The sequence below is a fragment of the Poecile atricapillus genome, chromosome 15 (assembly GCF_030490865.1).
Source record: "Poecile atricapillus isolate bPoeAtr1 chromosome 15, bPoeAtr1.hap1, whole genome shotgun sequence".
In the NCBI taxonomy this organism is placed as follows: domain Eukaryota; kingdom Metazoa; phylum Chordata; class Aves; order Passeriformes; family Paridae; genus Poecile; species Poecile atricapillus.
The window spans coordinates 4886066-4912168 of record NC_081263.1 but is presented as its reverse complement, the minus strand read 5'-3'; the positions used below and the strand labels follow the sequence as shown (position 1 = coordinate 4912168).

The 26103-nt window shown below is 40.7% G+C and overlaps 2 protein-coding genes across 2 annotated transcripts; both read right to left on the bottom strand.

Moving 5' to 3' along the window:
* Positions 1-6261: 6261 nt before the first annotated feature.
* On the bottom strand, positions 6262-11260 carry MTG2 (mitochondrial ribosome associated GTPase 2). Its single transcript, XM_058850898.1, has 6 exons — positions 11033-11260; positions 9804-9951; positions 9100-9215; positions 8601-8819; positions 7782-7920; positions 6262-7394 (listed from the first exon to the last, which is right to left on the bottom strand). Exons 1-6 carry the CDS (start codon positions 11210-11212, stop codon positions 7000-7002), a joined length of 1197 nt encoding a protein of 398 aa, XP_058706881.1. The 5' UTR covers positions 11213-11260; the 3' UTR covers positions 6262-6999.
* A 1754-nt stretch (positions 11261-13014) lies between these two features.
* On the bottom strand, positions 13015-25986 carry SS18L1 (SS18L1 subunit of BAF chromatin remodeling complex). The gene is made up of 11 exons (XM_058850519.1): positions 25738-25986; positions 23061-23137; positions 22327-22411; positions 21337-21481; positions 18703-18900; positions 17537-17701; positions 16566-16667; positions 16083-16175; positions 15345-15464; positions 14492-14619; positions 13015-14280 (listed from the first exon to the last, which is right to left on the bottom strand). Exons 1-11 carry the CDS (start codon positions 25804-25806, stop codon positions 14254-14256), a joined length of 1209 nt encoding a protein of 402 aa, XP_058706502.1. The 5' UTR covers positions 25807-25986; the 3' UTR covers positions 13015-14253.
* Positions 25987-26103: the final 117 nt, after the last annotated feature.

Genomic DNA, 26103 nt, shown 5'->3' with positions numbered 1-26103 from the left:
CTTTATACTCTAAAAAGCACAAATTTAATAGACCACTACAGTTAAAGCACTATATAATATCTCTGATACAGCTTGTATCCAAAATATACAGGGATAAAATTAATACATGTAATATTTTCATGAAACCTATGGTCAGTGCTCTGGGAATTAAGCTGTTATCTAAGAGTTTTCATGAAAGGAAGAAGATCTTTTGTTGCTGCCACTAAAGCCTTTAATCAAAATGAAGGTTGCAGAAGACTTTATGGAATTGTACAAGCAGAGGAATGCTGACACACAGCTCATTCCAGAGTAAGGAAAAGACTGAGGTCAAATATGATGACTGTCATTGGAAGAATGCAGCACCAGGGCAATATAAAACCTCAGCAGAGGAGCAAAATGCCCGACACATCCTTCCTGAAGCTCTCACTGGGAAGAGCTCATACAGACAGAAGCCTGCAGAATATTTCATCTTTATTTCAGAGACATAAAGAGCTGAAATACCTTAGAAATCCCACCCTCACAAGTGCCACATGCTCCCGTCCTCTACCATGAAATGACAACCTGAAAAATGAGATAATCCCTGAGAACACAAGGATTACACTGATTTCCCTTGAAAAAACCCAGGTGTTCAACCTTCTTTCACTCACCTCTTGAGAGAAGCTCCAGCAGTATTGAACAAATGACTAAAAGCTGGGGAAATCAGGAATTTAAGGTCATTATGACTGACTCATCTTAATAACCATGTTTTCACCTCAGCAGTTATTTCACTGGGACCCAAGGCTGTGCAACACTTCAGCAAAGTGCCTTCCAATCACTATTTGTAAATAGGAAATATTTGTAATCAATATTAAGCACTCCCAACAGTGGCATAACAAGTTATCAAATCAGAATTGTCTCCTTCACAACAGAAGAACACAGAACATAAATTTTATTTGGCCTAAATTCCACTTTTACAACAGACTGAAGAGGTATTTGTGTGCTAGAATCTATCAAATTGCCTTTGAAAAAGCAGATATATTAACTGAAAGACCAGAATGGGCATAGCAAGTTCCTTCTTTATTCAATCAATTTGTGGCCGTCTGCAATTATTTTCTCCATTAATATATGAGCACTCAGGCTTTCCTGGCATTAAAGAGGGCATATAGTGATTTTTTAGCTTGAATATTAATTAAAAGCAAATCTTCTACTCTGCATCCATTCATCAAGTGCCCTGGTTAACTAAATGTGATATCAGTTTTATTTCAGGCTAAATACATTAGGAAAATAATTTCTTTAGCACTAATTTAATTTAGTCTGAACATACAATTCTAGAACTGTTCTGTTGATCAGCTTCTTGTTGATAAGCCACTTCAAGCCATTGAATAACAATTACAAAAATCACTATCTTTAGAACGTTTAATTAGTGATAATTACATCAATTAGTAGCACCAGTTAGTAAATTGTACATGTTTCACATAGCAATTGTTGGTATCCATCTACAGATTAAGTTTTATCTACTGTGAAAGAATCCCTGAATGTCTTAAAAAATAAATAGGAGATGTGTGAGTGATGTCTCCTAAAGCTCCTAAACACTGCCATGGACTGCAGTTCCATGAAGAGGTTAAAGTGGATACTGGAGCATTATTTCCCAAATTCCAGGTCATCTGTCTTGCCACACAATTTCTGTGTGACTCTGCAAGTTTCTAGGGTCCCAATCCAGACAGATATTTTAATTCAAAATGTTTGAAATTCAGTGGGCTTTTCCAAGCCTGGCTAAGTTTGGACCTCAGCCTCCCATGATTCAGTTTCTACCAGCAGAAGAAGACTAAAAAAATCACTCAGAAACAAAGTACTGTAATTGAAAAAAAAAAAAAAAAATTTAAACCCATGAAATTTTCATCCATCAAAACCATTTTCCTAATGGCCATAAATTAGTTAATGAAGCTGAAAAATTTTGGTTGATTTAGAAACAGAGATGTGTTAGCTTGCCAAAATAAAATACATTTTTTTGGTCTATAGATATAAGGGCACAAGCACAGCTCATGTGGCACCCAAGCCATCACATGGTGGGGCAAGCTTCAAACCCACAGCTCCTGGCTCTGGAGTTATTTAATGTTATCAGATTTTGGTTTTCTTAGACAAAGCTCAGCATCCCAATAATTGTCTGTTTGCACCACTGCTTTAAACTTCCATTACATGTCTGCTGTGGGGGCGGGCAAGTGAAGAGAAGAAACATTTCCTAAAGCCATGCAGTAAGAAAATATTGATTTAAAAGAGTGACATTTTACCAGGTTACTTTTTAAATGTGATAAATGTGTTTCCTGTCTGGACAAAGTACTCTAGCTGCCCAAACTCATCTTTCTGATTTATAAGGGAGGAAAACATCAGGAAATGAAGAACCACAAACCAGTATGATTTCATGAATAAGATAATCAAAATAGGGATACTTCATCTGTAATATCACAGATGTCTTCTTGACAACCAGTGTTTTAGCAATTCCATTGCCTCATGCAAATGTTTTTCATCATAAGCATTTTCCACTTTTAGTGGAAGATTAATTTATCTGGATTTAGAGAGGGAATAGGAACTTCTGTCAACGGCTGATTAGTGTGGGTACAAAGGATGCACTGGGTGGGGATTCACAAGTCTGTGGGAAACGATGTTCCAGTCTCAAAGGTAATTAAGCACCGAGAACCCAAATGCCAAGATTCAAATGAGAAATCTTTAATCCATGACAAAGCTTTTCCACATGCAAGAATTGATCCCAAACCATCAGATGCTTTCTGAAATATTGACTGTTACCAGCACATTGCCTATCGATTTCTCCAGTTACAAGGACAAAAAAAGGCCCCACGTAGGATTTGAATAACAAAAGACAATTTGTTCAGCAGTTCATTTTCAGCTTTTCAATCAGTTTTAATAAGTCTGGATCTAAAGTGCATTTCTAAACCTGCATTTTAAAAGGTGGTTGTGTCTGTATAAAACATTTTCAGCGTAAGTGAATAAGCACAAGGCTCTTCATGTTTTGTGTCTTGTACTCACTCATCATGACATAAAATAACAGCATTTGAGTTTGCTGCAGTGCTACAGTCAGGTTAAAAGCCCAACAGACTGAGCCCAGGTCACCACTGCATTATGCCACTCACTCCAATTAAATTAAGTGAATGTTACCAGAATAAATGGATTGTAACAAAGTAACCAACCACAACCCTCTTATTGAACTGGAATATGCAGAGTTATTAAACCATAATTATATGGATTTGTAGTGTGGTTGGTCTTCTCACTCATCAGTCAGGAAATGTGTATAAAATACACAAATACACATCCTCACCTGGCATAACAATATAGCAACATGCAAAGAAGAGAGCTGAGCAAGGAATGCACACTTCAAGGAGTGAAAGCTGTATTTTATATATACAAGGACAGAGATAAAACCCAAACCCTATGGATGACAAATCAGATGCTGTTAAGGACTCCTTGAACAATTCTATTTCAACCAGAAAAGAGGAGATGAAAAATTACTCTTAGTGGGGAAATGAAGGACAAACACAATCTCAACATTAAAATAAGGTTGATGAAAATCTCCCTGCCTTTCTTCCCCCACCAACTAGGTTTTATGACTCAGAAAAATGGGCACATACCACATGATAAATTTCAGAACTGCTTAGAGAAAAATCAAGAGCACAGCCTGAAAGGAGCTTTGTTCTGTTATCGGGAGCTGCAAAATGGTATTTTATCATTATTGGCAATACAAATATAATCTCCCCTCCAAATAACAATATTCCCCTCCAAGTAATGACTGCAGTCTTTCCAGGCCTCTACAGAGCAGGCACATTTAATCCCTATTTAAATAATAGAAAAATTAGTTGCTGGGGGATGGCACTAGGAACTGCAGCATGGAAGACAAGCAGAAAACTGAGCTGTTCTCCAAAGGCCAGGCACACATTAACTTTGGGATGAAGTTTAGCAGTGCCAGGGTGGAGTTTTAATTCACACCAAAGCCCTTTCCACAACAGTGCACTGGCAGTGCAGTGCTGGACAGTGAGCCCCATTATCAGGATCCCATGGAACACAGGACAGAAAGCAGTTGGATGCTGGATCTGTATCCAGCAGCTTGAACAAACTGTGACAAGATTCCCACTCCATGTGTATGAGCATCTCTGTTTCACAGCCACTCCTGTCATTCTTCAATTTGAATTAATGAACAGGTAAAAAGTTGTTTAGCATCTTCAAGTCAAGAGTGCTTATTCACTTACCACGAATCTACTATGAAGACTGTTAGTAAGGACACAGATAATAATGGAAGATCTTTCCCTAATGTTAAAAATATATAAGGTAATATAAAAAAGTGCTTTAGGAAACTGTAAGTAGATTGCAAAATATCTCATGCTTAAACCCACAGACTCAGTGCTTTAGTTAATGTATTGCAATGAGTCCTCAGTACCCACATGTTGAAAAGTGCAGTCCTTTCTAATACTTGTTTTTACATCAGCATTTGATTTTCTTTTTCTGGGCAATTGATACCACTTACATTTTCCAAGGCCTTAGAAAAGAGGAAAGGACTGAAAATAAATATAAAACCCCTAGAATTAGCACTGAAATATTGTACTAATCATGTACTAAAATAAAGCAAGAGAGTACTAGAACTGTAAAGTGCTAAAGAAAATTATGGCTCAGGCTTCTCCACGAAACTGACTGGACTTCAATTCACACTGAATTCCCATGGCTTATGGTCAGAACGAGAAATAAAATCTACTATATCTCTCTCCTCTTGTCAGCTTAAGCTGTTACCATCGAAGGGTTCAGCAGAGGAAAGCAAAAGGGAGTTAAGAAATCACACAGAAGAAGCCCACCCATCCCAGCCCCTGCCAAAGAAATCCTCCAGCACACAACTCTTCCCCAAAACAATTAGTCATTAAACTGATTATTTTTATCTTGTTTTTGGAGGCAAAATGCATTTCCTTTGCAAATACTTTATTTTCAGCAGCAGAAGAGGTTCTTCCTCAGTCCTGTGCCTCCACTGGAATGGGATCCAAGGGCTCTTCATGCTAACTCTGAACCTTCAGAAGACAAATGTGACCCAAGTGATTATAAAGACTATGGAAGTCCAAGCTCCTACAAAGAGCTGTTCCAACAGTAAAGCTGGAGCTGTTTGGCACTTCTCATTGCCGGGTAAGGGAGTACCTGATGCTGCAAAGCCTCTTTGAACCATTAATACACGGCTTTAGGAACTTGGTGCTGTCACCTCAGAGCAGGTGGCTGAAGTGCTAAGAACAAAGAACCAGCTCCAGGATCAATGGCACACTCCTGGGAGGTGTCAGGAAACCCTCTGTGCTTTCTGCACACCAGTAAACAACACTGCTCTCCCTGCAAGAACTCAGGGTACCTGAGCACTAAAGGGAGGGTGAGAGCTCCTCAGAGTACTGAGGCTTTTGAAACAGCCTTTGGCACTCTCAACACAGCCAGAGATTGTGCAAAGCATCTGTGGGTATTAAATAATCTGCTAAGAAACTGCACCAGCTTCGGTGTTCAGGCAACCTTCCCCTGGTTTTATTAAAAGTGGCTGAAAAGCATGTAGCAATAGCAGAAAAAACAGCAGTGAAGCCTAAAAATGCCACACAAATCCAAACAGAAGAACTGAACTGAATATTAACTTCTATTTAATTCAACTCAGTAAATCCCAGGGATGAAGCAAAACATTAGAGAGACTTTAGGATTTAATACTAGTTTTGCTTTTTTCCTCATCGTATTCATACCAGCATCACTGCTTATAATGCACAGATTACTTCCCACACCTGACCACAAATAGATATACTCAGAATGTGAATTTAGGAGTGGGAACTACTTGGTTTGCCATAATTTATTAATCACTTCAGGCTTTCAAGTTGACCTGTACTTTTTCAGAGTTAAAACCTCGCTTTTAAGGATGATCCATGCAGAAGCATTAGACTACCAGGGATGAAAACAAAAATGTGCAGTGAAAGAAGCAAAGACTACAGCTGAGTGTTTTTTTAGATCCACTCAACAATTTCCTCTATTTCTGACAGTGTTTGTGTCTCAGCACCCCACAAGCCTGTTCAGGTGTCTTATCAAAAAATTTAATAAAATGCTTTGATGAATTTTGACTTTCCATTATGAAGATAATAATCTTTTACATAAAATATAACCAGAGTATACAGAAGCAGCTCTTTTTTCAGTATGAGGAGGGGGAAAAGACCACAGTTCTAAATTAAAATTCCTGAAGTTTAAGAACACAGTCCGTAAAATGACATAGTTAAAAAAAAAGGGGAACACACACACATAAAAAAACTGTTTCTTTTATTTGATGTATCTAAGCCTAGGATTTCTCAGAACACTGCCTGAAATTCCTAAATGTGAGAACTCAGATGTGAGTCTCAAACAGCTGGTTCCTGGCCAGTTTATTCAGCTATTTAGCTCCTGTCAGCATTTAAATATAGTAAATTATTTATATTAATGAGGATGTCATTTCAGTCATTAATTGCAGGTCTTTCATGCTCCTCCTCTCTGTGCCTCCTCTGAGGAAAAAAAACCACACCAAAGCACAACAGGAGAAAAGTTTTAAGACACAACTGAAATTTGTCATCATATAAAAACAGATAAACACTGGAGCAGCTGATTTTATTTCAGAACTTTTGATTAGTGAAATTTGAGAAAGTCACTTCACTACACTTCATAAAATAAGCCAACATCTCCTGCAGATTCAGAACTTCAGTCATTTCTACTAGACAGCATTCTCTTCATTCCACAGTATGCCAAGCAAGAGCCAGGTTTCCAGTTCAACACCCACCATGATTACAATTTTCAAGCTTTGTTGTAAAACTTCAGAGACACCTCAAAGGCGAACAAATAAATAAAACAATCTTTCCAAAGCAGCAGTCCAGAATCAATCTCCATGATGTGACCTTCCATTTTAACAAAGAAAACAACCACAAGAAGCCCAGATCACAGAGATGCAGTCAAATCAAGCTGCTATTTTAACTTTGTTCTCCTTTCCAGCACAGTTCACAGCAGTTGTGGCTTCTACCACTTGACTGGGCTTTGTCCTTGTGCCTGTTCTGTCCTCACATAAGTGTCATACAGCTCTCTCAGATGCAACAGCAGCTCCTCCAAGTTGTCTCCTGTCAGCGCAGACAACGCTATGACCCTGTCAGCTACCTGCTCCCTAAGGAGTGGCAGATTGATCCTGGACTGAGCAAGGTCAATCTTATTCCCAACCACAACACAAGGCCTCTCAGACAAGCCTTTTTCATATGCTTCCAGTTCATCTTTCAAGTCTTGCAGCTGGATCCACGGCTGAGGCACGGAGAGATCCACCACGTACAAGAGGAAGCGGCAGCGCTCAATGTGCTTTAGGAAGGCCATCCCCAGCCCACGGTTCTGATGAGCACCTTTGATCAGGCCAGGAATGTCAGCAACTGTAAGAGAAATTTCACAGGGAATCCAGCAGATCCAGTAAAAACCCCCCAAAAAAATTCCCCAGTCTTTTACTGGTCAGTGTCAGTACTTTTAGAATTATGTCTCAGTGCCTCAATACTGAAGCACAACTCACGCTAAGTTTGCTGCTGTTATCTTTTAAAACACCTAAATTTAGATGACCCCAGTGCAGACAGAATACAGACTGACAGTTTGGCACTAAGGGTACCCACAAGTGAAGGTGAAATGGGCTTTCAGCAGAGTTTTGGTTGAAGTTCTTGAGAACTAGCAGAAAGTCTACAGAACTGAACCTATCTCTGCAGCATTTTAAAGCATTTAAAAAGGTGACACAAATTGCTATCAAGGTACAACAAACTTCAAATTCTTACCTGCCACTTGTTCATAGTCTTGATAGTGGACAATGCCAACATGAGGGTTAAGGGTTGTGAATGGATAGGCAGCCACAGCTGGCTTTGCCCGGGAGATGGCTCTCAAAAGTGAGGATTTGCCAGCATTGGGAAAGCCCACCTGGAATACAAGCACTCAAATTTCTCAATCTTCCAACAAATCTGCAAAATTCTGCTAGACCAGACAGTTATTCTGCAACTCTGCAAGAACATTTTGCATCAAAGCATAACTTTCACAGCTTTGCCAGCTGGTGTTAGAATATTGCCATGCCCAAAACCAAAAATAGCTTAAGCTCAAAGTTGACTCAGCATTTTTCACATCAGAGGATGATAAACCTGGCTCTAACAAGGTCAAATGTAGTATCTGTAAACAGAAAAATGCAAGGATGAAACAGATTATTTTATAACAGATGATTTTAACTTTATAATTTAGGGAAAAAAAAAACAAAACAAGAAAACAAACCAATTTAAAAGAATTCCTAAAAGAATTCTCTATACTGTACTGTTCATCTGCAGAACCAGCAGACAAAGCTGCTGTACATCATCAGCAATCACTGATGGATCTTGTTTCTCTATGTATAGCATGGATTTTAGCAGAAGTAGGACACCACCAAGCAGCACGAGAGTGACAGCTCTGTGAATGACTTTGGACACCCCTCTACCAAGTAACAGCAATAAAGCAGCAAGCTGCATCTCCAAACAAGCAAGCCAGGGGCTAAGACAACATTATCACACATTATTTCTTCAGTCAGTCAAGTGTCATCCTACCACCAAATGGAAGCTGCACCCACAGAAACTCACCAATCCTGCATGAGCTGCTGTCTTGAGCTCCAGATGAAGGACCCTCTCCTGACCTGGCTCTCCTGGAGTAAATAATGTCGGAGCACGGTTTTCATTGGAGAGAAAGAAGCGATTCCCTTTGCCTCCAGCTCCTCCATAAGCTGCAATGTACTCTTCTCCATGCTGAACGAGGTCAGCCACGACTTTGCCATCCTCCTTCACCAAAGTACCTACAGGGACCTCCAAGTGAAGAGATACAAGCATTACACTGAAGCTCAAAGCCTGCAGCAGATCCTCCACCAGCCAATTTCAGATTTGCTAAAAATAATTCCTGCATATTCTCAAGGTAAGGAACCCAAAAAGAGAATTGTATTTCATGAAACTCACTTTTTGAACTCAAACAGCACTGTCAGACATTTACCCTTCATTACACATGAGATTTGCTCACAATAAGGTTCTCCATCTTGAAAATCAGGCATGTACCAAGCTACCACACAGCAGGCAACACCCACTGACTTACTTTAACATACATGTGTGCACCATTAGCTCCATAACAGTTTTTGCTTCCTCCTCTCTCTCCGTTAAAACCCTGATAGAAGGGGAACACTGAAGAAAGTGATTTCATTTGCTGGTCAGCTGTAAAGCAAAAGACACACAGTTTGAACACATTGCTTTAGTAAAACAGGCACAGAAAAGCCATCTCTTGACTGTTCTTTCCCTTCCTGAATATTGCATGAGTGCACATCCTATTTACTGTCTCAACAATAACGTATCAGGGAAGATCAACATTAATCTAAGTCACAATGAAGTTTAACTGTCTGTACTCAGCTGCTTAGGCTTATTAATGTAGTCATTCAAAACCAAAATTAATTTGCTAGATTAGATTTTACAGCAGGTTGGTGGTGGAAGCAGCTTTATTCATCTTAAGAGGAAAATTTAATCAGGTCCCAGCCGCAACAAAACACAGTCAGGCACCAGCACTGAAGTATCTGCAAAATACCTCGCTTTTCAAAATTCTTTCCAAGGCTGTCAGTGTCATTTACGTCCTCCTTACCACAGCTCAGGACAAAACTTCAAAAGCAAATATATCTTATACAGAAATAACCACCTACATCTTTTTGCCATTTACCATTTCTTACCATCCATATAGGGCTGTTTTTTCTGGGGTGGGGCATTAAGCAGTAAGACAACAACACAAAACAGAACAGATTAAGTGAGGCTTACCTTTAAAAATTACATGACCCCCATCACCTCCATTTCCACCATCAGGACCTCCAAATACTTTTCTGGGCTCACTGTAGAAGGAATGGCCCCCTCCTCCTCCTTGTCCTCCAACCACGCGCACTTTCCGCTGATCCACGAAATAACGTGTCTGCAACAAGGGTGGGGGTTGTTCCCTTTAGGTACAATTTATCAGACTCATCTTCCAAGAAGTTTCAGTTAATAGACAGACCTGATGTTTTTAGCCATGATGAGTTCCATTCAACAGTAAAAAGAAATAAATCAGAACTCTGAATCAGAATTCTGCTGCCATTCACAGACCAACTACATGCAGTGTACTGAGTGTAATAATAAAGAAAAACAGATCTCATCTTTCAAGTGTTTTTAAGACCGTTTTTAAAAGCAAATACCTAACTTTATCTATGTCCAAAAAAGGGGCTGAAATTCCCAATGGAAAATATTAGAGAAGTACATTCATTGACAGGTGGAATTGTTTACACAGAGGGATGAAAAGAGAAAGCATGACTGTGATCACAGTAACTTTCAAATTCTGCCAGTTACTAAGGGACTTCATAATGAGAATGGGCTTTAAGGGTCACTTTAGATAAACAGCATAAATAGTACGCGAGGGAGAAAAGGTCTTATTAGTGCTATGATACCAAAGATAAGCAACTGAAAAAAACAAACCCTCTCAACTGAACTTTTCATAATCAAACTTATACTCCTACTAAAAAGCCTCTTTTAGAAAGTATCTGGCACCACCACACGGCGAGACAGTAAACTATAGCTTTCAACGGGAAGTGATTTATGGATCATTAGAAAATAAGATTTTCCAGAGACGTGTAAATATAAAAAATAAGATGAAGAATAAATTCTAGGACTCTGAAGCTTCCCTGACATAAAGTGATGCTTGTTTGGCAAATGACTACACCGTAAGACTAAAAAATCAGTGATAAACAAAACAGTACTTTAGATTTAAAGCTAAAATTTCATTTTAGAGCTTTAGCTTTAAAAAGACTTTTTGCTTTCGAGACTTATGGATGCCTCCAGCCCAAAGAGGCCAAAGAGAAGGGGACCGCTACTACGATCACCTAGAATATCGCGGGGCAGACTCATTTCCTCACTATTCTGGAAGTCAGTTGTATTTTAGCCAGTATTTCCTCACTCCAGAAGCACCAGCGGCGGGAGCTGTGTCTGAGGCACCCCGAACTCGCACGGAGCCCAGCGCTTACCAGCTGCCGCTCCGAAATGGCTCTTTTTTGCCTCAGCCGCCTGTCCTTGGCGCACCGGGCGCAGGTCGTGGAGAAAGCCGGCGGGCTGAGCAGGAGCACGACCGGCTTCCAGGACCGGCAGCCGAGAGCCTCAGCGATCCTCAGCGAGCGGCCCAGCACGGCCCCACACAGCACCGCCATGAGGGGACGGGGATGGCCACGGCCCCGCCTCGGCCTCCCGGGCGCAGCCGCTGAGGCGAAGCCGCGCCCCGCCGGCCCCGCCCATCCTCGCATTAGCCCCGCCCATGCTTGAATTAGCCCCGCCCGTCCCCGCATTAGCCCCGCCCATCCCTGCATTAGCCCCGCTCATCCTCGCATTAGCCCAGCCCATCCCCGCCTCAGCCCCGCCCATCTCCGCCTCAGCCCCGCCCATCCCCGCCTCAGCTCGGGCCCGAGTGTGCCGGGAGCGTGTGAGGGCTGAGGCAGCCCGCGAGCCACAGAATCCGAAACAGCTTGGGTTGGAAGGGACCTTAAAGATCATCTCCTTCCACTCCAGCCCTTCCACCCTCCCAGGCTGCACCAAGCCCCGTCCAGCCTGGCCTTGACCATTTCCAGGGGTGGAGCAGCCACAGCTTCTCTGGACAACCTGTGCCAGGGCCTGCCGACCCTCACAGTACCGAGCATCCTCCTAATGCCCCATCTAACCCTGCCCTCTGCCGGTTTGAAGCCATTCCTCCTTGTCTTGTCACACCAGGCCTTTCTGAATAGTCTCCTTCCGTCTTTCTTACAGCTCCTTTCAGGCACTGAAAGGCTGCAATTAAGGCACCCCGAAGCTCCCCATACCAGGATGAGCAATCCCGATTCTCTCAGCCTTATATATATATATATAAGCCCCGCACACGGGGGATTTCCTCTGGGCCGGGGCACATCCAGCTCTCACTCAGCAGCACCCCAAGGAAAGGGTAACCTGAGCTACCAATTCCATCTACCGCAAGAAAAGTACCACCAAATCCATTTTCAGATAATATTTAAACTAAACAGTTTTCAAGCATTCTGTATTACAAAACAGAAAATGATACAATTCATGGAAGAAGTCAAAATGCTGGCATCACTTTGTTTTCACATTAATACATAAAAATGGACGACACATTAAATAAACGTTTTGTTATTAACAATTAGAAATATTAACACCAAAAATCATGTATAAATTAGGAAATAAATGTACAAACTATTTCCAAAGTGCTCTTTCAAATACATTATATACACAACATTCACGAAGTTCTTAATGTAAGACATTTCAGATTGATGTAATGTTGCTGTTTCGGTTTAAGTGTTGTTCATATTCTCTCAAAAGCATTTCAGCACTTTCAAAAACCACATAAAAGGCGTATTCCCAAACTGGCAAAGAGCAATATTGCATTCTTCTGGCTACCTGTAATAGTAATTATTATAAAGAAAACAATCTTACTTCCTTTCTGTTCCTTGCTATTTGAGAGTACTTATTTGTATGAAAACACCAGCAGGAAAGATGAGAAAAATGAGAACTGACTAAAAAAAATATTTTCTATTTTACCAGTAGTTGAAATTATTAACACAGAAAGGACAGTGCTTGGATAGCATTTGATAGTAAACTCTCTAGTTGTCCAGTTAAAGATGTTCTTCTAAAGGAAAAAAAAGGAACGAATTGAGAGATGTTGTGTTTCCCTTGTGGTCTCCATTTTTCAAAATATAAAGTACTCAAAATCCCTTAAATAACATCAGTCAGTCAAAGAAAAGGAGAAAATCCTACAGAGTGTATTTACTTTAGATTGTAAATTTGCAGTTAATCTCATATCAAAAAATGTTTGTGGGGTACAGCCACCCCAGCTTCTTGCTTCAGAGAAATTTGGTCACAGTATTTTGTTCAACACTTATAGAAGCACTTTAAAAGTGCCTTTTTTTTTTCAACACCCCCCCCCCCCCAAAAAACTTTATAAGAACATATAAAACTGAATAGAAGTGACTTACATTGTTCATACTGATTTTTACATACCACTAGTTTTTCTCTCTAAGTTCTCCCTCTATAGTTATTCTCTCACTGGTTGACCCCATTAATAGCTCCCCTCTCTATATGCATAATAGTGTCTCACTATTAAAGCTGAATTTAATTGCTCATATGCAATAAAGATGCATTTTTTTCTTTTACCTCTGAACTATTTTTCTGTCAAGCTACGATAGGAAAATAAAAGTGATCATGAGCTGTAAGAACAACAGACCAACAATTTTGACAATATTCATGGTTATAATGCTTGCTGGGGAATCTGAGCACGGGCAGCGCAAGAATCAGAATAAAGAAGGATGCCAGCCACCTGCTTGCAAAATTTGGCACAAAAAATGTATATGCATGTTATAAAATTTGGAGTAGGATATTCAAGATGGGACTTCTGCCAGATGTTTTTCTCAGCTAAGCACGATATGAAGCAATATTGACATCGAACAGGCTGACACTGCAGGTCTCAGAGCTCCCTTCTGGTTTTCTTTCCACGACAGAAATACCTTTGTTTACATGGACATATAAAAGGTGCCTCTATTTATTCACATTTCTATGATCATAGGTTTGGATCCTCTTTCTGCAGCTTTCACAACAGAAATGAGGACTTATGCAGATTACTGAATTATAGGACTTGGGTAGGGCAGGTATTACAGATGTTGCAGTTATTTTTTTGTCATATAGCATAGAACTGTCTTTTTATAAGGAATGTATCCATCCCCTTGTTCTGTAGAAATAAACTGAAGAACCATGAAGCTTGGAGGCTGGCAGGTAATCTTCAATGCATCCAGTTAAGAAAAGACAACTTACCACAGGGAACTTCCCTGGACTGAGATGTGACTGATGGACTTTGCATTGAGCCAGACTGCAGAACAACCTGGCTGTTTTCCAGAACGGGGCACAACTGTGATCTAATGATCCTAAAGCTATTCAGAAACATCAAGAATGGGACAAGAGGGGGTAAATGGAAAACTTCTGCGTTGTATCAACATACAGTACTATACACAGCACCAAATATCAAACCATTAAAGCATTGTCTTGTTACCAGTAGTGCACTGCTTCATATCCAGCATGAAATGAACACTGTTCACATACAGACGCTGCTTTGTGCTAAGGGGTAACCAACATATTACAATTAATCAAAACTGCCTGTACATCCAGTTCAAAAGATTGAGATACTATTGAAAGGAATTTGACACAGCACTGTATTCTTTTATTGCTGGTAATTTCCATATTGTCCCTGTTAAAAAAAAAAAAAAAAGAAGAAATAGAAATGTTGAAGGACAATATATTGGAGGTTTACTGCGAGTTAAGCAATTTCTTTTGGTCTGTGAATTTTACAAGACCTACTGAAATATCACACATATACCTGCACCAAATTATCAGACAGATTTATAGACAGAGCTAACAGCCAGATCTGCTCTTTCAGAGCAGAGATTTAGACAATTTACCTGCTCATAGCCATAAGGCCTCTGTTGCTGAGCGGATGGGCCTGTCTGGGAAGCTCTGTAACTTCCATATTGCTGCCCCTGTCCCTGTTGGTAGCTGGAATACTGTGAAGAGGCTCCTTGTGCAGGACCTGAGAGGACAGTAAAATCCATTACAGGCTTGATTTGCTGTGGGAATTCTTAGAGTTAACACAATCTAGAACACGATGCTAACAAAGTAAGCTCTGTGAGTAAGAACTGTGGGTAAATTCTGCCCACACCTCCCCTCTAGGTTTACACTGGAGGTGTTAATACTAATAATGATGTAGTTGCAGCAGTGTAGTTGCTTCAGGTTTTAAACTTAACTCAAAAAATGTCATAATACTTCTAAGTGAAGCCTCTCTGAAATCTGTATTGGCACAGATCAGTTATGACCTCTATGCAAACTACCTGGCCTTTATTTTAGTAACAACTTCCCATTTAAATTCCTATCTAACCTGGCTGTGCCACCATAAGCAACAGAGGAGTGATTCTCTGGAGTACTGATGTTCTTTTTCATGTCAGTTCAGAAGAACTAGGTGTGTAGGAGGCCTGGGAACCCAGGCAGTGACCTCCTGATGATGTTTAGCACGAAGTCAACATGAAGAGAATGTGTATTTTCTAACTTCTACCAAAGAGAGGGATTCAGGATGGAACACAGTGCTACACTAATGTATGTTACTGCCCAGAATCCCTATTCTAGATCTTTGGGTAATTTTGGTACATTGTTAATCCAAAATTAATCAAGGAAATAGTTTACAGCCTATTTTAGCTTAGGAATAGAGGTATCAGGGTGAAACACTGCAAACACTTGATCAGCCACTCAGAGTTTTCTTACCATATCCTTGCTGCTGTCCTGGGTAACTCTGTTGATTTGGGTATTGCTGCTGGGAATATGTTTGCTGTTGTGCAGCTCCCTGTTGGTACCCTGCCTGCTGCTGGCTGTACTGAGAATTTCCTGGAGAGGGAAATATTGGAATGGTTTGGCCATAGGTGAGGCAGGTATTTCACTGTACACGTGGATCATAAAGAAAACAAAGGCAGAAGGAGCCTTGGTCTGGAACTCATACACAAATACTTTTCTTAGAAAAACATTATTGGATTTTGCCAACCAAGATGTTTATTTCTCCAGTGAATTTTACTTCTTTTGAATAGAAGAGTTACTTATTTATATACATCCATAAACAAACAAAAAACCTGCTCCCCAAATGATTTTTTTTAACCTGAAGGGCTTCAGAAGAAAAAGTCACAAAGATAAGTCTGCCAGGGTAAATAACTGCTTTCTCAAGAAGCCCTCTCATTGTATTTTCTTCTAGATAATTATGTTTATTCATATATCCCAGAAAGACCACATATCTAGTTGCTACTGGTATTTTTTTTTCAAATACCTATGATGGAAATTCCATTTGCTGTATCCTGAAACAATAAAATTAACAGAGGCTCTATAGATGGCATTGCTTCTCCTAAATGCCACCTTGCTGCATCATAATCCAGTCAATATTTCCAGTTAATTTAGAGTTCATCTATCTTAATAATATGTTGAATTTACTGTTAAGATTTTACTGCATTTTCCTACCTCCTTCATAATAGTGTTGTGTAGAGTCGTCAAACGACCGGTCGTAGCTCTGTTCAGTATAGGATGACTGCTGATAGGCATAATCACCATGTCCTGCAAGGAACCACAAAGATTTGTCAGACACATTCTTAATGGAACCACAGACATAATGTTGAATAGATATTGAATATATATTATGAAGCTGCTTATGCACCAAGATGAGGCTAAGAGCAAATATAGACCCCTTAGGGAGAGCATTGAACACATGGCAAGGAAAGTCACACCAATGGATAAAATTCTTGCGTTTACTAATCCAAACTTGGCTTTGGGCACTTTTTGGAGCAGTTTATATAGCAGGGTGCACTGGTGTGCACCCGTCCCCTGGGATTCTCATTTTCCAGCATTTAAATTGGAAATGAAGCATGAAGGTTTGTCCTTGGATGTGGCAGTGGTGGTGCTCTGCACTTTATCAGTATCACAGTGAGCCCAGCTCAGTGGAATTACCATCTGGATAGTATTGCTGATTCATAGGTTCTGAGGAGCCTTGGCCATGACTGTACTGCTCACTGTAATATTCTTCCTGACCCATGTACTGCTGCGAGGAACCTGCAAGGCACAAGACAAGGCAAACTGAGCCTGTGGACTCCCAAGGGATGGGTTTCTCTTAGTCAGTATTATTTTTTTAAGAAAACAAGGTTCATGTCTGGATAAACAAACAATTGAGAGTGGTTATAAAGATGTTTTGCTCACTAGAAAAATGAAATAAATTTGTATTCTCAGAAAAAAACGGTTGGAATTGAAATCACACAATAGTCAGTAACACATCCTAGAATCACTCACTTCTGCAGCAACACCAATTTCATCTACTAATCTGAGCACAGGAATGGATTCCATGCTCAAGAGATGGTCAGAATTAAATACATTTTCATTAATACATTAATTTGTTTTTTAATAAAATTCAGTTTATTTTAGAATCAGTCTAGCAGCTTTATTACCTCTTAGAACTGTACGCAGAGAGGTCTTAGAGCATGTTAGTTGTCGTCTGGTGTTTTCCATTCCTTGGCCTAATTTTTGATTCTAATTGCTGGCAAATTGTATCTTCTTTCCAGAAATGTGCTCCTTGCTAACTATGCCATGTTAGGGCTGATCCAACACCATGGGAAATAATTTAATAGATTCCCAGTGGCTTGAATGAGCTGTATATCAAATTGCTCATCTTTTCTGTAGAGATTTATGATTCCTTTTAGACAGAATTATTGTTCTAAACAGCTGAAATAGTTAAATATCTTGAAAACAGATTCAGGTTCATCTCATTGTCACGATAGTTGCACCATTCAGGATTTCCTGTGCTCCTGGCTGGGATTCTCTATTTGTAAATGTGACTTGGAAATTTTGGTGACTTATGTACCCCCCAGGACAGACTGAGTATCATCCATCTAATGAGAGTTCTATCAATAATCTGATAGCAGTTTTACCTTGCTGTGAAGCTCTGTAAGGGCCCATGGGTCGCTGCCCCATCATGCTGTTGCCTTGGTTGCTCTGGCTCATCATGGCAATGGAGGATTGTCCCTGGTAGTGCTGGCTCCCTCCTTGTGCAGAGTTGTAATGTGACGTTGCTGCTTGCTGGTGCATCATGGAGACTACAATGGACATGGAAAAGATTGTTTTCCAAAGATGGGGAAGTTCTCTGCTACTCTCTTTGGAAGCAAGTTAAAACCTTCAGCTAACATGCATCCTGATAATTCTGTGAATTTTCCACAGGGGGAGATGTTTTCCTACTGGATTTATTTACTCTTCTGCACTGGAATCCAGAAAGGATCTTATTACATGGTCAGTTCTTGCCATTTGCTTCAGCAGATATTTAAAAATACACCCAGCCTTGATTATTATTAGCTTATTTAAAAGAATGCAAACCTTATTGCAGTAGGGTTAAAGAAAGAAACAATAAATTATGTTTGTTCCTGTCTACCTCCTGACTATTTCATTGCTGCATTTCTTTGCTAATATACTCTTTCTTCTGCTTCCATCTTCTCATACACCTGATCATTACAGAATTTAAGTAAACTGATATTCTATGATTTATTTGATTCCTAAATTTCATGCTGCTATAAAGACCTCTAAAGCATCAAATATCCCATTCAATGTGATTGATCTAGCAAACTTCTTTTTAAAATAAGAGATTGAGGTGTCTGCTAGTCTCTTAATGCCCTGCAAACAATGTAAAATACCAATAAAATAACAAAATGGGGTAGTAATGTAAACATTAAAAATGGGGTAGTAAACAGTAAATGTGTTATACCCTGGCAGGTTCTTTGTGCTTGGGTAAAGGTGCTGCTCCAATCCCTCCCAAGGCTGTGGGATTTGCTGCCAGGGCTATCAGACAGTGCTGCTACACCTCTACCTAACCCCTTTACCCCAGTTCAGCCCTAACCATGGTGAGTCAGCCTAAGTTAAAGCAAGAGTGAAGCTGTTCTAACTTACACTGGTGCCTGGAAATTCAGATATGTCTTAAAGCTATCTATTCCTCTAGTACACTTCTCACTGTCTACAGAAAATATTTACAGAGCAAAGTCATGTGTGGTAAACCCTGCGAGGTCAGTGGAAAGTCAAGGTGGCCCAGGAGGAGGAAGAGGGTGTTTACCTGGATTAGACTGCATGTTGATGTTTGTTCGAGAGACGTAATTGCCTATTGAGCCCTGGCCTTGCATTGGCACATTCTGAGACGCAGGCACTGTGTGGCTGTAACCAGGGCCAGTCCCATGGCTGCTGACAGTCATACTCAGAGAGGTCGTGGGCATGGTGCTCTGGCCTGACTGCTGCATAGACACGTGGTTAGGACCTGCAGAAATCAGAGAGAGCAGCAAGAAAATCTGAGCTATTATTGGCAATGAAGAGTGAGCATGAGGCCTCGTGGCCTTTTTGAAATACCTTATGATAAGGCAGAATAAAAACCCCAAAATCCTCATTATTAAAACTCCCTGTTATCTACAGACAAATTAAAACTGCCTGCTGCACAGTTAGAGTGATCCTCCTCTTCCTGGCAGCCAAATCCAGGCTGTACAGGATTGCAGATGAGAATAACAAAACCAACAGCAATGCCCTACAACCACTTCCAGAATTAAAAAATGCCAGTAATTTCAGATACTTCAGAAAATACATGGACTCTGGAAACATCCCAGCCTTTTGAAATTTATTCTTTCCTTCCTCTTGTCCTGTAGCTGATTCCTCTTCCCCTTTCACACAAGCAGTGACAATGGGAACACACAGTAGTGTCTGAGAGACACTTTGCACATTGCTGCATCCACTGGCTTTCTCTATAACCAGCTCTATAACGTGAAGTTTGACTCAAAGTACCTCAGAGGAAGATAAATTTTTCAAATCACCATAGCAATCCAAGTTGTTACTCCCTTTCCAACATCAGAATGTAATCATCAGACTGCTCCAGATACAACCTGGGTTTGTATCATCCTGCTTATCTGGCAGTGTGCTTATTTTTTAGAATTCTCTTGCAGTTGGGTAGCTAATACTGGGGGAAGTGGGGCTCTTATTTGTTGTTTATTGCTGTAAATAGTTTTATGAATGAGATTTAGAAAGTTGTTTTCACTGTATGTTGTTACTATCCAAGCTGTGATGGTGCATATTGTTGTCTATCTAAATTCAGCCATATTGTTGTCAATCTCAATTAATTTAGGTAGAATGCAGAATCCTTAGAAGAGGCAGAATTATGTTGTAATGTTTAAATAATGATATTTTAATTCAGGGTTATTAAGTGTATCTGCAGCCTCTAAAAAACGTCTAACTCATTTAGTACAAACCTCATTAATTACCCTTAATGGTTTTCATAGACATCAAAATGAGAACATTTGCTGTAAATTATATTTTCCTCTGATGAAGAGGTGCAAGCAGCAGTTTCAAGTAGAGATAAAGAGGGCGAGCTCTCCTGATATCAGTGGAGCTGGGTCAAAATGCAGCTACAGAAAATGATCTCTGTGTTTTGCTCTGGTTTGTTTAAGTTGTGAAGCTGATCCTTGTGCAACACAAGGTCACACAGTGTGTGAATGGAGATAGCGGCTGCTTTCAGTGAGAGATGGGGTGGAGCAAGTGTTGGCAAACCTTGCCTTATTTGCATGGGAAAAATTAGAGATTCTTGGCCTCCTTTAAGAAAAAAAAAAGTTGGCTAATTTGTGATTGTAAGGGAAAATATGTGGATGAGTCCAGTTCTCAGGACTTCCACTCTGGTTCTGTCAATCAGCAGCAAATTATTACAAAGATCTGGAGGAGGCTGGGGAGCAAATCAGAAAACCAACAACAGTAGCACTGAAAATGTCTATTCTTAATAACACAAAATGATGTTTTGACTGACTTAATATATTACTCATACTCAGTATTAAATCGTTCAAAACAAAGGCCAACACTTTGCAGGTTGTAGCTGTTTAAAACAGGTCCCTTATCCATTTCTTTCAAAGGTACTATAGGTTTGACCACAAAGGCATTTTTAAAAACTCAGAAGTAATTTCATGGCTTGTATCTGCTCCTGAGTCCCCTTGCCAAGGTCTGTGATTTTACAATCAGATATTTTTATTTATAGAAACTGGTTTTGCTCTCTGTCACTCTGGGAGACACCCACAGAAACAACTGACTGAATAACTATGATCTACAAAATAAACAGATTATTCATAATATGAAATGCACGTATTAAAAAATTTGTTTTCAATTAGTTTAGTTGCATGAACAAAACCAAACAGACAGATTATATTATCTTATTAATATGAAATGTCTGTGCAAATTCTTTGACTGTGTAGTACAATCTCTGCAGGCTTCTGTAGAGGACAAAGACTGGTGCAACACCAATTGATTTGTAAGGAGAAATGTATCTTGGAAGGTCTTTGCAATCTGAAGCCTTGGTTGTGTGGTTAGTCATGCAAGCAATTCCATTTTACCCCAGCCAACCCCACCACTTCCAGGAGAAAAATACTGCAACATGTAATTTTTCTTACTAAAAACTTGGATGCTTCTTTACTCAGTGATTTTCATCATGCATTCTTTTTAAAAAAAAAAGTCTTTAATTTCCCCTGCAGAAACACAAAGCACTCTGCAGAAGCCAACATCATTCCTGCCTGTAGCCATTTTGTGGTGATTTCAGCATGTGCCTGAAATCCCCATATGCCTGAAAGGTGAGTTAGGAGAGGTCTTTTCCAGCTCTCTAAGTATATTCTGCATTAATGATTTTGTTGCCAGGCAACAGCAAAGCAGCACAAAGGGGACCAAAGCTCACCATTGCTAATCTGACTCTGCATGAGGGAGGAGGGAGGAAGGCCGGTCCCGATGGCATCGCTGAGATTGCTCTGGGAGTGGAGGGATTGGTTGGATGCGCTCTGACTCATCCCTCCTGGGCCCAAGTTTATATTTTGCGTTGGTGGCTGCGAAACAACAAGGAGGAAAAGCAAATTCTTTGGTTAGGTTTTTAATTAGAAAAATAGCAGCCCCCCCAGATTAGCCTGACTGTGACTAAAAACTGCCTGGGCTAAATACGTGTTTGCTTTTTGGGTAAACCTTTCTTGGTTTGACTCCTCTGTGTGAATGACATTGAGCATGACAGAGCAGATGACAGGCAGCAGCACAGTGAAGGGCTTGAAATTGTGTTTGTCACAGAGTGTGGCTTCTGTGCTTGTTCCTCTGCACTCACATGGATTTCCAAACACAACCACTGTGGGAAATGCATTAGCAAAGACAACACAGGAGTGTGGTGACAGATTGACCTTTGCCAAGCTATGCTGCAGTTTGTGTTATGTGTGGCACTTCCCAAATCAATCCACTGAGCACGAATAACAACATGTGTAAAGACATACCAATGCCTGAGTGAGTGTTGAATTAGATTTTTGACGTAAAACGACAGCATTTTTTTTCCCCCAAGTAAAGAATACCGTAAGAACAGGTAAGAATATTGAATCTGGAACAAATGGAGCTGTTCAGATCTGTACTACTGCATCATAAACCTTGTGCTATGAGACAGATATTTACAAAAATGTTCCAAAGAACATAATTTAAACACAGTAGAAGTAACTTTTTATTTGTTTGGTGGCCTACTTGGACACTTCAAAACTTTTAGCTGGAAAAATACTAAAAAATGGTTCATTTATAGAGATCAGTGACAGAATCAAAGAACATTTCCCTCTGGAATAGCTAATGTATCTGAGGGAAATAACTATGGTATTAGTTATGCTAATAACTAATCATTAGTTACAGTAATTGTACTGGTACTTACAGCAGGAAGCAAGGACTGCATATTCTGGTTAGAGTCTGCTATTGTTGCCAAATAAACCAAGTTTCTGTGCAAGATTTGTTGGTATCTACAGAACAAGGAGTAAAGCTTATTTTGGAAAGGGTTAACAATACACAAAATTCCAAGTCTTTATCTTTTTTTCTTTTGTTTTTTCCTATTTACAGATGGTTAGTTAAATTACCTTAACCCATTTTTAGTCTGTCCTAATAAACAGCAGTGGCAATGAGCCAAGTCTGTGCTGTCGTGTTTCCCATCAAGGATCAGTGTGCTCAACACCTCTTTTACAAAAGGATGAACTTTTGGGGGGAGGAAGAGGTAAAATACACCCTCCTTTGAAAGCACTTTGAACTGTGGAGCTGGGACCTCAGTCTTTGAGGACTGACACCCAGTCAGCTGCTCCAACTTTTCCTTTCTCTGTCTAGCAAGGGCCCTGATAGGAGTGAAATTCCAGAACTCCAAAGCCCAAAACCTGTTTTCCCTGCCAGCAAGCTGAGAAGAACATGATTTTTTTCAAGAGTGCTCTAACTGGAGTGTTTACTCAAATAAGCACCACCAGAACCATTTATGCTTCTTCACAGTTCTCCATGAACTGGAAAAGCTCCTAAAAAGGAGCAGGAGTCTTTCCAAGAGCAAACCAACAGCTGTGCCGCTGAGCAAAGGGAAGAGTCAGACTTGAGGAAGCATTTCTAACAAACTCCCGAATTCGTAATACTCACTGAGTACATTCTGCAGTTTTTCCCTTGCTCTGATAATCCATAATACATTGTATTAGGTGGTGATTTTCATCCAGCATCTGCATAAAAGAAATAGGACCAAAACATGTTACTATGAGAATTGTATAAAAATCCTGTATTTTTGTGATCCTCCACCCTCCTTGGCACTGGATGATGTTTTGTGCAGTTTTGTTGCCCTGGGTATTTTAAATGACCTACACAATAAATGACTTTATTAAGCCACAAGGCTGAATCACTTCTAAACAGTTATCTTTAAAGCAGTTACTTGAAATACCCTTACAGAAGAATTAATGGAATTACCTTGTTCCTTAAATGGCAGATAAAGTCTGATGCTGAAGAAGGAAAACACTTTCACTATGAGGTTATCTCTGCCTCATCCCAAAATATCACCCAACCCTTTCCAAAACATCAGGTATTACTAACAGGCCAACTTTTGAGTAAGAAACAAACTTTCAAACAATTAAACCTACTCATTTTCCTGCCCAGGACTAAGAGCATGCTGACAGCTGAACCTGATGAAGTATAAAATTTGCATCACTGCATATAGTGAAACCATGTCTAAGAGAATTACATCCCAATATGTCCTTACTTCTATTTAATGAACTCATAATATGATTAAAAGCTTAAAATACACTTTGCTTTGTTTTGGAATTTCAGATAGATTAGTTTGTCTCTTTCCCCCAGATTTCTTGTGAATGCAGCACACTTTCTCCAGGTGAATTAATAAAAAAAATACCAGCATGTAGAAATTTAGATTTGCCTCTGGCATATTAGAGCTTGTAGACACCACTGCTATCAAGTGCTTGCAGGACTGGGCCCTTGAACCACTGTGTCATCAGGAGAGGAGAGCTCTTGAGAAAAGAACCATTTCTGGTTCAGGACCGAATTTTACTGCCCTGGAACTGCAATTTGATGAACTATTTTAGAGGAGCACCACCACTGCTCTATTGCCAAAAGCTCTAACTTTCTCCATGTGAAATCTATTTTAAGAATGTTTGATACTGGGAAAAGAACAGCTTTGAAAGATATTAAAATTGAGTTAAAGAAAAATAAGCTGCTTATATAATACGAATGCAAATAAGAATAATCTTTTTCATTGAAATTTGTGTATGTTCTCAAAAGCTCACTTTAATGAGGATTTTGGAGGGCTTTTTTATCCTGCTCTCTCTGCTCCATTTCCATCTTTGACTATAAATCCCATCCAGTTCCTGTGCCTGCAAGTCTCTTCCTCAGCATTGCTGTTTGTCAAAGAGAAAATCACTGCCAAGAGCCCAGCACTGATGGACAGTCCCAAAGTAACCTGCCAGCAAATGCACCTGAGACTGGAGATTGTTTCACTCATTATTTTTAAAGAAAGGACATTTTGAAGCTTCCATGAAGTTTATAAATATGCAAAAAGGGTAGAAGAAGATACTTTATCTGCCCTTTGTCTGTGGGTACAGGTTTAATTACAAACTATCTGGATTATGAAGTAATTCCAACTGATTTGGAGGTTAGAGGGAAACTTATTCACCGAGTCCGAAATCTTTCAGTATTCAAAATGAATTGGTTCACAACACCACGTGCTGCAAGAGCTGCACAAAATGGGATGTTTCCAAACATTCTCCCGAGATGCAAGTCATCTCTCTAGCCTCTCGTGGCAGTTTGTTCTGCTTTCATCTCTGCTGTCACACGCTGCCTCCGAGGGGATTTTTCCCCCCTAGGAATCATAAATTGGCACCAGATCACGGCTTGGCTGCAGAACCCCTGGTGATGGGTTAATTGCAGTGTTGGCAGTGGCATTTCTGCGCTGGTGGCTCCGAGCGAAGGGAGCTCACACCTGGCTGCCACCACAGCACGGGAACATCACCCGAGCCCTGGGGAACGGCCAAAATCACAGCAAAAGTACAAATGGCAAACAGCAGGGACAGGACAAACACGCATGTCCTCTATGGACATCTCCAGCCTCGTCACTCCTGACCGTCACCTTCTGCAGGAGGAAGGGTCTGCTGCTGTGTGCAGCCCCTGCTGCCAACCCTGGCAAATAGGAAACAATAACTTCCCAACTCGGCACCCTCTGATCCGGCCCCAAATGAGACCCATGTGGGCATCTCCTCTCCAGAGAAAATCTTTCAAAACCTTTGTAATTAAACATCAATAAACACATCACAATAATCATATTAATAATAGTTTATGAAAAATACCAGCGGGCTGGTGCTCCCTCTGTCTTCTGAGAGATTAAAATTCTGCATCCAGATACAAAAGAAAACCCTTGCAAATCCAGTATTTTATTTCAATTCATTTTTTTAGGTTGGATTCTTTGGGGGCCAGAAGCTGACATACCATCATAAATTAATCGCGTATTTGCAAATGTTATTGCCGTTTCCCGATGTATGCTTGGCAGCGTATCCCCTTGGCGAGCAGCAGGGCTAACGTGCCATCCCGGTTTTATTCCCTACGTCCTTCTCTCGCTCTCTTTGCAGCGATCTGAGCACCTTTGCTTTGTTCCACCTCCTCCTCCTCCTCCTCCTTCCCCCACCTCTCTCTCTCCAGCTGTCCATCTCTGCAGCCCTCGCAAATTCACGAGTTTTCCTGATCGCCCTAGAAATCAGCCTCCAGCTGCAGGAGCATGGACAGAATAAATGTCTAAAATTGTCTGTATAAAAGCATGCTCTTTTACCTTCTGGATAGTTTGCTGGGTGACCTCTCCTTTGCCTCTTGGGCGAGCAGAAGCAAAGGCAACCGACATGGTGGGGGTTTTTTATGTGTCTATAATATATCGGTTCCAGGCTCTAATAATATTGTTATTATCTGGCTGCTATTGCCGTGCGAGGATTCTCCGCAGTGCACGGGGAGGGGGGCGGCCGCAGATGGTACGATCTGCGCCCCGCGAACACCCGCGGGCGCCGCGCCCCGCGCCGCCGGGCACCGCCCCCGCCGCGCCCCCCCGAGCCCCCGCGGCGGCGGGGCGGGGGCGGCGGCCGCGGTGCGCGGAGGGAACGGGAGCGGCGCCGCCGCCGCCTCCCCGCCGCCCGCACATGGTGCG

Coding starts and splice junctions, on each gene's coding strand:
- MTG2 (XM_058850898.1), bottom strand. CDS start 11,212: ATGGCGGTGCTGTGTGGGGCCGTGCTGGGCCGCTCGCTGAGGATCGCT. Junction 9,216..9,803: donor GGGTCATGTAATTTTTAAAG/GTAAGCCTCACT, acceptor TTTGCTTTACAG/CTGACCAGCAAATGAAATCA. Junction 8,820..9,099: donor GTGCACACATGTATGTTAAA/GTAAGTCAGTGG, acceptor CTTCACTTGGAG/GTCCCTGTAGGTACTTTGGT.
- SS18L1 (XM_058850519.1), bottom strand. CDS start 25,806: ATGTCGGTTGCCTTTGCTTCTGCTCGCCCAAGAGGCAAAGGAGAGGTC. Junction 22,412..23,060: donor AAAACTGCAGAATGTACTCA/GTGAGTATTACG, acceptor CTTGTTCTGTAG/ATACCAACAAATCTTGCACA. Junction 14,620..15,344: donor AGGACAGCAGCAAGGATATG/GTAAGAAAACTC, acceptor CTGTCCTCTCAG/GTCCTGCACAAGGAGCCTCT.